A 13,810-nucleotide genomic window follows, 5' to 3' on the forward strand; every position below is an offset into this window, starting at 1 on the left:
GAGGCTTATGGCGGCAGGGCTCGGGGGAAGCAAGCTAGACTGCTGTTCTTTTGAGGGGTTATAGAGTGTTTCGAGCCCCTCCCTGTGGCATTGGTCCCATCGTCGTGGGACCCAGGGGGCCGGCGCAGCAGCCTGCCGAAGCAGCCTGTCACTAATAACACAGGTCGAGATGCGGAAGTGACTGACAGGCTGCTTCAGCGGGCCGCTGCGCCGGCCCCCTGGGTCCCACAACGATGGGACCGATGCCACAGGGAGGGGCTCGAAACACTCTATAACCCCTCAAAAGAACAGCAGTCTAGCTTGCTTCCCCCGAGCCCTGCCGCCATAAGCCTCAAGGGGGCTCATTTTGCGGCATCTCCCGGCAGGAGGGTGGCACCCGCACGGGACACATATCAAATGAAAGAGGGGGCGCAGGGCTATCAGAAACAGCCGGCAGAGGGAGTCGGGAGCCCACCCCACTGGGGGATCCACACCCCGAAAGTGATGAAGGTGGCGCAGATAGAGCCAACAGAGCCAACAGGACAAAATAAATAGGCTGCATTATGCAGCACAGTTGAGAAAGTGCCTTATCCCATATACTGATGAAGTAAATACAGGATCTGAGAACAAAATTGCACCAGAAGACACAAACACAAAGCTCCCTTACACTGAATCAGTGCTTGGGTCCACCAAAGTCAGTATTGTCCACTCCAGTCACAAACACAAAGCTCCCTTACACTGAATCAGTGCTTGGGTCCACCAAAGTCAGTATTGTCACATAAGAACATAACAGAAGCCCTGTTGGATCAGGCCAGTGGCCCATCCAGTCCAACACTCTGCGTCACATAAGAACATAACAGAAGCCCTGTTGGATCAGGCCAGTGGCCCATCCAGTCCAACACTCTGCGTCACATAAGAACATAAGAGAAGCCCTGTTGGATCAGGCCAGTGGCCCATCCAGTCCAACACTCTGCGTCACATAAGAACATAACAGAAGCCCTGTTGGATCAGGCCAGTGGCCCATCCAGTCCAACACTCTGCGTCACATAAGAACATAACAGAAGCCCTGTTGGATCAGGCCAGTGGCCCATCCAGTCCAACACTCTGCGTCACATAAGAACATAAGAGAAGCCCTGTTGGATCAGGCCAGTGGCCCATCCAGTCCAACACTCTGCGTCACATAAGAACATAACAGAAGCCCTGTTGGATCAGGCCAGTGGCCCATCCAGTCCAACACTCTGCGTCACATAAGAACATAAGAGAAGCCCTGTTGGATCAGGCCAGTGGCCCATCCAGTCCAACACTCTGCGTCACATAAGAACATAACAGAAGCCCTGTTGGATCAGGCCAGTGGCCCATCCAGTCCAACACTCTGTGTCACATAAGAGAAGCCCTGTTGCATCAGGCCAGTGGCCCCTCCAGTCCAACACTCTGCGCCACATAAGAACATAAGGAGGGAAGGAAGGGAGGAGGGAAGGGAGGAGGGAATGGAAGGGAAGGGAAGGGAAGGGAAGGAAGGGAAGGGAAGGGAAGGGAGGAAGGAAGGAAGGAAGGAAGGAAGGAAGGAAGGAAGGAAGGAAGGAAGGAAGGAAGGAAGGAAGGAAGGAAGGGAAGGGAGGGAAGGAAGAAAGAAAGGAAGGGAGGGAGGAGGGAGGGGAGGAGGGAGGGAAGGAAGGGAGGAGGGAAGGGAGGAGGGAAGGGAAGGGAAGGGAGGAAGGAAGGAAGGAAGGAAGGAAGGAAGGAAGGAAGGGAGGGAGGGAAGGAAGAAAGAAAGGAAGGAAGGGAGGAGGGAGGGAGGGAAGGAAGGAAGGGAAGGGAGGGAGGGAAGGAAGGGAGGGAAGGAAGGGAGGAAGAAAGGAAAGAAGGGAAGAGGGAGGGAAGAAAGGAAGGCCGCCCCCCCCCCCGCTTTCGGCCCCCTTACCTGCGGTGGCGGTCGGCGGCGAGTCGGGCGGCGGCGGCGGGTCGGGCGGCGGCGGCGAGTCCAGCGGCGGCGGCGAGTCCAGCGGCGGGGGCGGCGGCGAGGCCAGGGAGGCGTCGGAGAGGCCTTCCTTGGCCGGCGCTGGCCCGGGAAGGCCTTCCAGAGGCTCTGGAAGGCCTTCCCGGACCAGCGCCGGGTGCTCCGCGGCCTCCCCCGCGGCCTCCGCTGGTCGCTGGGGGCCTTCCAGACACTCTGGAAGGCCCCCCAGCGACCAGCGGGAGGCCGCGGGGGAGGCCTTCGCTGGCCGGCGCTGGCCCGGGAAGGCCTTCCAGAGGCTCTGGAAGGCCTTCCCGGACCAGCGCCGGGTGCTCCGCGGCCTCCCCGCGGCCTCCGCTGGTCGCTGGGGGCCTTCCAGACACTCTGGAAGGCCCCCAGCGACCAGCGGAGGCCGCGGGGAGGCCTTCGCTGGCCGGCGCTGGTCCGGGAAGGCCTTCCAGAGGCTCTGGAAGGCCTTCCCGGACCAGCGCCGGGTGCTCCGCGGCCTCCCCGCGGCCTCCGCTGGTCGCTGGGGGCCTTCCAGACACTCTGGAAGGCCCCCAGCGACCAGCGGAGGCCGCGGGGAGGCCTTCGCTGGCCGGCGCTGGTCCGGGAAGGCCTTCCAGAGGCTCTGGAAGGCCTTCCCGGACCAGCGCCGGGTGCTCCGCGGCCTCCCCGCGGCCTCCGCTGGTCGCTGGGGGCCTTCCAGACACTCTGGAAGGCCCCCAGCGACCAGCGGAGGCCGCGGGGAGGCCTTCGCTGGCCGGCGCTGGCCCGGGAAGGCCTTCCAGAGGCTCTGGAAGGCCTTCCCGGACCAGCGCCGGGTGCTCCGCGGCCTCCCCGCGGCCTCCGCTGGTCGCTGGGGGCCTTCCAGACACTCTGGAAGGCCCCCCAGCGACCAGCGGAGGCCGCGGGGAGGCCTTCGCTGGCCGGCGCTGGCCCGGGAAGGCCTTCCAGAGGCTCTGGAAGGCCTTCCCGGACCAGCGCCGGGTGCTCCGCGGCCTCCCCGCGGCCTCCGCTGGTCGCTGGGGGCCTTCCAGACACTCTGGAAGGCCCCCAGCGACCAGCGGAGGCCGCGGAGAGGCCTCCCCCACCGCTGCCGGCCCCGCGCGCGGGCGGGGAAGGCGGGGAGTGAGGGAGGGAGCGTCCCTGCGCGTGCGCAGGGGCCCTGCGCAGGCGCAGGGACGCTCCCTCCCTCACTCCCCGCCTTCCCCGCCCGCGGCCCACCGGCTCCTGGGCTGCCTAAACCGGGACCTTTAATGGTCCCGGTATAGGGAGCCCGGGATCCGGGATTGGGTGGCCAGATCCGGGAATGTCCCGGGAGACCGGGACGGTCTGGCCACCCTAGTATGAAAGCAGCCCCTGACATCTCTTCATACAAAACCTTCTCAAAAAAACAGGACCAAGTAAAACTACTGCCCAAGATCTTGGAAAGCAGCTGTGGTTAGAATGGATAATACTGTGTTAGCCCAATAGTCCAACAGTTTTGAAAGAAGAACTATGTTCCTAGATTGCGCCCTCTAATGAGCTTAGAATACAGGCCTTGTTATCAAAAGTGAAGTACCCAGGTTCAATATTGAACTTTCACACAAGAATTCTTGACAGACCCACTCAAATGAATTAAAAGCAGCCCTTAAATTCATGCAGCTATTTTTCCTGCAGGCTGAGAACATACAAAGGATTAAAAAAAGACAGCTCTGTTATTGCCATTTCCCTCTGCAAATACATGAGAGGCACAGTGACACTATGGTGATGGAAGCTATAAATACACAGATTAGATAAGCAGAGATTGTGAGTTTATCACACTTGCAAAAACAATAAACCACAATCATTCTCCCAACTAGGCAGACCCTGGAGTCACAGAGTACATCACACCTTAGTTTATACTAAATTGCACAGCCACACCTTTGCTCCACTCTCATCCACCATTTCCTGTTAAAGAAACTCAAGCAATGAGTAGATAACAGGATTCAGCTCTGTAGATCCACTGAAGGCAAGTGACACCAGGAGGGTGTTCACCATCCCACACCTGCTCATTTCTTCTAGGCAGGACAGCCACTACACAGACATGTCTCTTGCCATTTCTATGCCTAAGATTTTGTCCTGAGAACAAGTAGTGTGGGCAGAAACATGAGCAAGGTTCTGCTCAAGAAAGAAAATTCTTCTAATGAGGGATTGAAGGAGGGGGTGTGGCTTAGCACTACAGCACCTGCTTGGTGTGTGGCGCAAAAGGTCCAAGGATCAATCCCTGCCATCTCCAGTTTTAAAAAAAGTATCAGTTGGTGATGTGAAAGACCCCTGCCTGTAACCCTAGAGAACCACCGCCAGTCTGAGTAGATAATACCAACCCGATAGGCTGAAGTTCTGATTCTGTATAAGGAAGCTTCATGTGTCTGTGTGTGTACAGATGCACTAGGTTAAATCAGATTATACAAAGAAAACATAAAAGTGTCTCTAGTTGTTTATGACTGCTTTTGAGGAGTAAGGGCATTACATGTGCACGCACATGGGGGAAGGCGTAAGATTTGAAGTGGGATTGCTGTTGGATGATTCTATAGAGAAACATTTCCTGACTGCTCCAGTCACACTGTTCTGCAGTCTTTCCAGGAGAAACAGAACATCTGTGAAAGATTTCCCCTGCTAAAGTTCTTTGTAGGGTGAATTTTTGTGACATAAGCAATGTTGTGGACATTAGGGATACAGCTACAGTACAAATATCTTTGCCTTTCTTCCAGGGGTTATTTTATTTAAAAAGAGACACAGTAGTTGTGTATATGTTCACACACATAATCGACCACATGCTAGCCATATGCATTTTTTTAAAAACAACAACAAAAACAAATCAAAGTTCTTCAAAAGCAAGCACCCATGACATCCATGGGACATGGAAAGTGTCAGTGACAGCTTCCCGCTAAATGTATGCCAACCCTTCAGCCACTAATGTACCGTACCAAGTGGCTACAGTTTCGCAGCATCTACTTTTATTGAATACTCCCCCTTCCAAAAAAGGTTCACATCTCCCATTACCATTTTACATAAGTGTATTCCTGAGAGCCTCAGGTTTGGCAGGACCCTTCCCCAGGCAATTAGTTTAGTCTCTCTATCCCATATATAAAGGACAACTGCTGATATATAATGACTATATTTTAATATTGCAAGAGATGCTCCTGTGGAGAAAACAAGAGGAAAAAGAAAGAAATTGGGTTGGCTTAACATTCATTAATTTATGTACAGGATTGACAGGGCCAAAATATTCAAGAAAGGGGGTGTTACCAAGGTACTTTTAGAGCTACAATTCTGGCCAGTATAATTTCCTCCTTGCTGGCAAACAGAAAATAAATTATTGTCAAAATGCAAGTTATCTATGTCATGCAGTTTTCCGCAGAACTCAGCAGCTGGACACTGGTTTCTCTCTTACACCCCCTCTCTCCCCACAGTACAGTTGTGATCTTGGATTACTGAGAGCAGGGAAACACTGCCAAGGCTCTCAGAACATTGTCACAGTTGCTTGCTTCTCTCTCTTTTGGTGTGAGAAAGGTAAGGGTCTCCTCAGCGGATGGTTCCCAGCAGGTCAGCAGCTTTAGAATACATCTCAGAACTTGAGTTGGACAAGGTAGCGGATGCGGCACTGACTTTCCTGATAGATCAGATATTCACTTTGGCAGAAGCTGGAACCCTGGTACTCAGCCATAGATATGGGTTTTCCTTGTGCTACCTGCACTCTTTTCCCATCCAGGATTATCTCTTTGTCATAGGCAGGGTCTGTGGAAGACAAAGCAAGAGAGAGGTGAAGGAAGCAAGAGGTTAGCTTATGACAAGAGGGACCCACAAGACTCCTGGAGGGGGATTTAGGTTGCCCTCCCCATCCCGGATGCTTTGTCTGCCTGGCAGCCCCTCTCCTTGCCGCTCTGCCCACCATCTAGGCTCATGTTGTGGTGGCATCAGCAACCTGCTTCTTCACTGCGGCACATCAGTGGCAGAGGGGAGGCAGAGAGGAAACAGAGGTTTCTCCTCCTCCCTAGCTGCCACTGTTGTGCTCTCTGTCTTGAGATATTTTCTACACCCCCATCCAAAGTTTGAGATTTATGTCTTTTCTGTAAAGGTGGACTGTTTCACCAAGTGTGGAGAAAAATCTCCCTTCTCTCAATGTAGCTCTAACCTGTAGATTTAAGTATTTGTAAATAGGACCATGTTGACTATTAGTTAAATTGGCAGGCCGCAAGCCACCAGACTTGGTCTCAGACTTACCTGGCTCAGTTCTGCCACAGGCCAACACACTGTCATAGCCAGCTGGGGGCTTGCGTAGTAAAGAATCATCACAGGTGATGCGGTACTCTTTACCCAGGGCCACCTCATTGAGGAACATGATCCCCACCTGCTTGGAAGTGGTGCCCACTGTGGAAAGAAAGGCAGGCCCCAGTGATAAAAATGAACAACAGCTGGCATCCTACTACCCTAGCATCTAGGCTCTGACAGTCCACTGTTTTGAGTCTCTTACCCACACTACACCATCTTCTTCATCAAATTATGTTGCAAATCCAAATCCAGTGGGATCAAGTAATCAGAGGCATTGCTTCAAGAAATGAAGGCCAACACAATGAAGAGTGCATGAACTATCTTTGTCTCCAGAGGACCCTCTGCTTTATTTGTGCCCTGGATAATTCAAGAAAGCAAAGAGCTTATGTGGGGCTCCTCCACCATATTATGGCTGGCAAGCTTTGCCTTTGCTGGGAAGTTCCAAGATGTTATCAGGCAACACTAATCAGGAACACAAGGCAAGTGAAAGTGTCAAGTGCAGAGAAGCTCCACTCTAAGCTTTAACTAGGCAGCTTCACAGCTACCTGCAGGGAAGTATGGCTTTAGTTTACATCAGGACTATATTGGATCATAGTTTAGTAAACTAAACATTTATTTTCTTTTATTCCTATCCTAATCGTTCAGCCTCCATTCCCCAATACCTTAAGAGAGTCACCATTATAGTTTAGTATGTAGTCTTGATGTATATCTATGGCTTTCTACTCCCTAAAAGGTCCACATTTCCCCTTTCCAGGTCAAGATTTCCAGAACTTAAGGGCTAGTGGGAAACACCATAAAGGATCCAAAGCCAGGAAACAGTAATGGGGATATAGTTAACATATGTCATCCCCTCGCCCCCCCCCCCCCCAATATTCTTTTATGAGATTTAGACAGAATACTTTGGGCAGTGTTTCAAAGCATTTTTACACAGGTGGCTAGCTAGTCGGGAAAAAAGGGCAAAGACTTCACATGAACCCTTTCCCCATAACATAGTGGAACCCTTTGCAAAGAAAGGCAGAATGAGGGCAGAATGCTCTTCCAACCAAAGGCAACAGATAGTTATCACCTCACCATAACCTGCTGATTTGCTATTCTCAGAAGCAAAGTACAGGCCCTTGCCCACACGTCCACCAGAGTGTGGCATGATGCGCAAGCCGCTCTTCAGGATGGCAGCAATTACAGCCACATTGGTGCCATGCCACAGCAAATGCCTGTTCTCCAAATCATTGTGAGTCAGAAAACGAATGGCCTGTTGGTGTTGAAGGAAACAGGGAAGAGTTAGTGAGCAGAGCCTGTCCAGCTGGTAGGTTTGCTGCCCACAACCAGAAAAAGCTTTCTGTAGGGAACTGAGCATGACTTCTGCATATCACAGTATGGACTACAGTCTATTCTAGATGAGCATCTATGGATCATGCATTGCAGAGACAACAAACAACATGTTCAACTCCCACCTCTTCTCCTTTAGATTCCAGCATTGTTTTCACTTACCTAAAGGGCATGCTAGACCTCTTCACTTAAGGGTTCTGGGCACCTCACCATTTTAAGAGTGTATCATTGTGATCCCCACTGGAAGGTGGCAGAAACAAGAATGTCTTGTCCAAGCATGTAACGTGGTTCTCACCTGAAACCAGGGATTTTTTTCTGGAAAAAGAGGTGCCAGAACTTTCAAGATGGAAACAAAGGAGAAACACATAGCTGCCCCTCATTAACTTTTAAATTTGTTTTGAGAATTTTGTTTCCACAAAGATGTTCTGGAACTCTATTCTGCTGTGTTCCCCCTGAAAAAAGTCCTGCCTGAAACCATTTGTTCTGCAACTGCTTTTCTATGGTTCATCAGTGTGTGGCAAATTCTGACTTCAACAGCACAAATTGATCTATGGTGAGAACCATGGGGGGCTGGAAAAGCAAACAGTCCTGCTTTTTGTTGGAGTTGAACTATAGGACTGTCATCTTCCATCATCTCCATGAAACCAGCCCGTGCTTTGGATACCTAAGCTGGCCTGTTGCAGAATTTCAGAGACATCTTTCAACATTGATTGGTACATACAGCACTATGTGAGACAATACAGCAGGACCATAAACCTTACATGATGTAGCTGTTAGGCTTGCAGGGAGCCCTGTTGCTACTTGGTCAATTAATACTTGGCTGCTTACCTAGCACAAGGGTTCCTGGAGCTGCTGGAACCAAACTATAAGAAACCAAGAGCTGTATTTCAAGATGGGGACAAGCTTTAATTGCTAGTCTCCTGGGTAAATCTTTTTTGGTGCCACAGACAGATGAGCTGTAAACCAGAAGTGACAAACTCATTTGTTATGAAAGTCAGATCTGACATTAATATCACTTCGTTGGGCCAGGCCATGCATGCCATAAAGTGTAACATGAGGTACCACAGATATAAACTTTATAAAGGTGATTTCAGATGTCAAATTGCAATAGCAAGTTTGATTGGTGTGATATGCAGAGGGTAGTAGGCATGGAGATATCAATGTTGGGAACGAGACAGAAAACCTAAGTCTCAGCTCCATCCAGGAGGATTCAGTCCAGGATGCAAAGAAGAAATGAACATAAGTGACATCAGAAACCACAACATTCAGCTGCTGACCTAAGAGTAGCAGTGCTCTTATAAAGGAATTTCAAAGGGAGATTAGAGAGGCTGCTGAATTGCAACTGATTATGAAGCTCAAGGCAATGCATCCTCCTGGACTAAACTGGGAGCTAGTTTTCCTGTCTCATTAACCAGGGTGTGCTATTATCATTTGGCATCTGAAATCACGCCAATCTCCAAGATACAAAGGACAAATCCAAGTGTTATAATTCCTAATCAGGGTCTTTTTGAAAGAAAATAAATCCAATTAGGAACAGAGTAATCCAATCTTTTTTTTTTTTTTAAACCAACTCAACTTTTCAGAATAAGCCAAAATAATTTTCTCATTGTATATTGCGCTTGTCAGAAGAATCCACCCAGCCACCCACGGACCCTCCCTCCCTCTGAGGAAGAAGAAGTATACTTGCACACAAAAGTTTTCACCTAAAAAAAAAAAGTTGTTGGTCTTACAGCTGCCAGGGGACTCCAGGTTTGTTTTTTCTCTCTCTCTTTCCTCCCCCTCCCTTCCTCTCCAAAAGAGAAGCAGCAGACCCGGAGAAGGAAGCAAAAGCTCTGTTGTGTGCATGTGTTTGAGAAAGGCTTGTCTTTGTATCTCTCTCACATCAAGCAAGAAGTAGCCACAGAGCTATGTGTGTGTGGGAGAGAGAGCGAGCAAGGGTGGGGAGGGAGGCAAGAGGCAAGAAACAGGAAGCTAAGAGCCACTGAGAGAGCTGGGGGAAAAGCAAGCTATGATGTAGCTGCAGCAGCAGCAGCCCCGGAAAGGTCTCAGGAGAAGAAAGCTGCTCGGGGGATGGATTGGAGACCAGCATGTTTGACACCCCTGCTCTGAACAGTCTATACCCAAGAGAAAATAGTTCACATACAATCAGTGACTAGAGCACAAAGGGAAGGGCAATGTTAGTTAGCCTTACCTCACTCTCTCTGTTCACCTTCCAGATATTCAGGACTTTGAGTTTTCGGTATGTGCAACCAGTATTCTCTACGTAGGTTACAATCAGCTAGTGAGGAGTGGGGAAAAAGATTCAGATGGACAGCAAACAAGTCTGTATCAAGATTGAGTTTTATGTATCTCAAGGAGTACCTCCTCCCTTATAAATGTCCTTATTTAAGGTCAGCCAAGGAGGTATAGGCCTGTAGCCAGAAATTTTGGAGTGGCGGCGCTGGGGCAGGGAACTTCAGTTGAAACCCTCTCCAGCTGAAGCTCTTTCTGCCCTGCTGAACTGTGGATGTGGCACAACTCTCTGAATGAGGCAGAGATCACATTCTGGCAGGCTCTCTATCACCCCCACCCAAAATGCCAGCTCATGTGGGACCACCTGCCATGCTTTATTGCCTCACAACCTCCTTCAGCCCCACTGGAAGAATCCTTGGGTCCAGAGACAGGTTAACAATATCTTCCAGGGGACCTCATAGCCCCTCACCACTGGTTTTCACCAAGAGGGGTGGGGAGGAAGGAGGCAGGTGGTCAGCCTAACAGCACCCAGAATCCTGTCAACATCAGCTTGGGAGAGCTGGCTGAAGGTATCAAAGGACTGGATCCTAAGACAGCCAAGGGGCTTCCGGTTCACGTACTGTATCAACATTGGCTGGGAAGGTGATTGTGGAGCGACACGACTTTATCTGTGAAAAAGCTTGCAAATGCCTCATAGCTTATAGTCAAATCACTGTTATTTTTGGGTGCTCTTTGAGAAGGATGTAAGAGACCTAATTACCTAAATAATTGAGCTGGGTGAGACATGACGGAAGCTGCATAAAAATCTTTTTTAGCAGCCTTTATTGCCAACTCATAGGATTTCATAAGCATCCTATTAGATGCTCTTGTAGCTTTGTTGCAAGTTCACCACCAAATTCACTCCAATAATCTGAGTTCCTGTATCAACCTGAGTTCCATTATGTACCAGGGGGATGGTTTCTGTTGGGGATGGAAAGGACATCAGGGATCAATTTTGTTGATGGCTTCAGAGAGCCAAGAGTCCCAATCCTCTATCAGCTCATCTTAGGAACTGCCAGAGGGCATTGGCTCCATTGGATCCAACTGAATCCATCAGTCTCTGCAGGCAAGCATAAATCCGCTCACTGTCTAGAAGGGAGGGTGGGCGGGGACACCCAACCAGACCTTCAGGGTGCAGTGATCTGACCACATCAACCCTGGTGCCAAAGATCAAATCCTGCATGTGGCCTCTTGATGTGTGGCCTCTGATACAATTTGGGTAAGGCCTAATGCTGCCATGGATGACACCAGATCCATGGCCTGCTGTGAAGGGCGACATCATCTTTTAGCTGCCCTGTGGGAGTTCAGATTTTTATTTACAGCTCTAATTCTATTGGCCATCTACTGCTGGTTATTTGATTGCCTCATTAATGTGCTATTTTTATGCAGTAAATTTTTAGAAATCATAATCTGATTTATGTCACTTGAATTTTTAGAAAAACAAAAAAAGATACAAATAAATAAATAACATATAGCTACAAATAACTAAACATAAGCTTCCACAAGAGAACACACAACAGCTTCACAGAATTATCTCATGCCAGGAAAATGGCACAGGGCTGAGGAATGACTTAAACCCTCGCTTTCTTCCTTGTGTGCCACAGTCCTAATCTGAATTGGTCCTGGGTGCATCTGGAAATTAAGTTCTGAGCACTTCAAGAGAACATTTGACCAACAGAATCCTGGATGGCCACACGTGGGTCCAGGCAAATAGATGTGAAAAACCTCAGCTTGAGACCCTGGAGAGCCGCTGCCAGTCTGAGAAGACAATACTGACTTTGATGGACCAAGGGTCTGATTCAGTATAAGGCAGCTTCATATGTTCAAGTTCATATGTAATGTGTGAAGTGAGAAACCTTTTGAAGGGTTGTCAGACCTCATAATCCTCTGATGAAGGGTCCACCAGGGTAAGTTCACACTTCAACAGCCCATAGTCCTTGTCCAACGGATGGGGCACTTCTTCTACCTTCATCTCCTCTTCCTTTTCATCATCCTTCTTTTTCTGAGCCTGTAGGCTCTGGGCCAATTCAATATCTGCCAGCACCTAGGAAGAAATTAAGAACCCATATGGTCAAGAAACTGATTCCTTTAAGCAGTTTCTTGTTACATTTAGATAATGATTCAGGCTGAGGCCTAGAAAACATGGAAATTTCTCTCTTTGAAAACATAGGTCAAGCTGCTTATAGCTTCAAAGAGTCAGATAGGGGAAATGGGACGTAATCCAGGTGCTGGTTGTATCATTAGGTCCTGGCAGTTTCAAGGCCTTGCAAAGCCACAAGAATTAAGGATTCCATCATGTCCAAGGCCATGGGTCGGAGAAGGTGTTTGCTTAACTGAACTCAATTCAGATAACATGGCATCTGGTCTAGACTTCCCAATCCCCAGGTCCCAGCGGGGGATCCCCCATTTTTACAGACTTCTCCCGGCCCCCAGCCAGCTGGCTGGCGGGGGAAGCCCCGCCCCCCACAATCACCATGTAGTTTTAGAGCTCCTGCAGGTCCATTTTTAAAATATGTGCCTTTAAGGCTGAGCAGAAAGAGGGAAACAGGAAGGGCTTCGAAGAACAGCCCCTCCCTTTGTTTTTGTTTTCAGATTAAGTAAAGTTCTGCAGGAACAAGACCCAGTAAGTATTTGTGTATGAGAGAGAGAGGAAGGGGGCAGGGGATTCCCTGGTTTGGAAGCCTTCCCCCTGCTTTAGAAAGCATGGAGGGGGAGGGAAATGTCTACTGGGCACTCTATTATTCCCTATGGAGAATGATTCCCATAGGGAATAATGGGGAATTGATCCGCGGGTATTGGGGGCTCTGGGGGGGGCTGTGTTTTGAGGTAGAGGCACCCAATTTTCAGTATAGCATCTAGTGCTTCTCCTCAAAATGCCCCCAAGTTTCAAAATGATTGGACCAGGGGGTCTAATTCTATGAGCCCCGAAAGATGGTGCCCCTAATCTTCATTATTTCCTATGGAAGAAAGGCATTTAAAAAGACGTGCTGTCCCTTTAAATGTGATGGCCAGAATTCTCTTGGAGTTCAATTATGCTTGTCACACCTTTGTTCCTGGCTCCACCCCCAAAGTCCCCAGATATTTCTCGACTTGGACTTGGCAACCCTAATTTGGTCTAATCAACAAACTCATCTGATTGATTGACTCACTTGATTAGCAATACACCCAAAATGGCCAAGTTACATCATTTGCTATACATATGATAGATTAACTAGAAACATGGGTTGTTAGCGAATTGGAAATATCTGTATCTGGATTAAATTCAGCTTTACCCTATGTCTGGATTAAATCTGACTTTGGGACACTTCTTGACTGGAAACCTTGTCTTGGACTTTGGAACCCCATTGGACTCAGTCTTGTAGGGGAACACCTGGATCCTGAACCAATGCTTTTAAGTGTGCTTAGCTTAGACTCTAGTTTTATTATTATTTTCCTCACCATTCATTGCTCTTTTATTGAATACTAGGAATAAGACCCATTGTGAGGGAAAACACAACGGGCTCTGGAAAGAGGCTCTGGTCACACAAAAACTGAAGCTCAGCATTCCTTTTGTTTGCAATGCATCGTTGCTGCTCTTTCCTGTCATATTCAGCCTTGTAGTATTTAGCATAAGCTTGTGGCATGATCTGGTTTTTTTGCCCTGGTATGGTTGTATTATGGTGGGCCATAGAGTATGCACCTCAAGGCAGCTGTTTTCTATAGAGGAATTGAAGCAGAAAGGAAGCTACCTCAGCAGAGTATAATGACACAGAGTCCACCCTGCAAAGCAGTTATTTTCTCCAGGGGAGCTGATTTCTGCCATCTGGTGAGCAGTTGTAACGCTGAATGATCTCTAGCTTGGCAGCAATGGAAATGGCTGGTTTGGAGGGTGGAGTCTATGGCATTGTACCTGCCTGAGGTCGTCACCTCTCCTCAAACATCCTGTGAAACAGAAGCTATCAAATGCTGAAGAGTTACTATGAGAGTTATGCACCAAGTCCAACT

At 49.0% G+C, this 13,810-nt stretch overlaps 1 protein-coding gene across 2 annotated transcripts in view; it reads right to left on the bottom strand.

The window, feature by feature from the left end:
* Positions 1-5,064: 5,064 nt before the first annotated feature.
* PARP3 (poly(ADP-ribose) polymerase family member 3) overlaps positions 5,065-13,810 on the bottom strand; it is a 36,587-nt gene continuing 27,841 nt past the window's right edge. For both annotated transcript variants that reach the window (XM_060239982.1, XM_060239981.1), the window contains exons 7-11: positions 11,703-11,870; positions 9,747-9,833; positions 7,301-7,478; positions 6,182-6,328; positions 5,065-5,695 (exon numbers count right to left, since the gene is read on the bottom strand). In XM_060239982.1, the coding sequence (XP_060095965.1) occupies positions 5,526-5,695; positions 6,182-6,328; positions 7,301-7,478; positions 9,747-9,833; positions 11,703-11,870 (750 nt within the window). In that variant the 3' untranslated portion in view covers positions 5,065-5,525. The remainder of the gene's footprint in view (positions 5,696-6,181; positions 6,329-7,300; positions 7,479-9,746; positions 9,834-11,702; positions 11,871-13,810) is intronic.

This window comes from Heteronotia binoei, chromosome 5, assembly GCF_032191835.1.
Source record: "Heteronotia binoei isolate CCM8104 ecotype False Entrance Well chromosome 5, APGP_CSIRO_Hbin_v1, whole genome shotgun sequence".
NCBI classification, from domain to species: domain Eukaryota; kingdom Metazoa; phylum Chordata; class Lepidosauria; order Squamata; family Gekkonidae; genus Heteronotia; species Heteronotia binoei.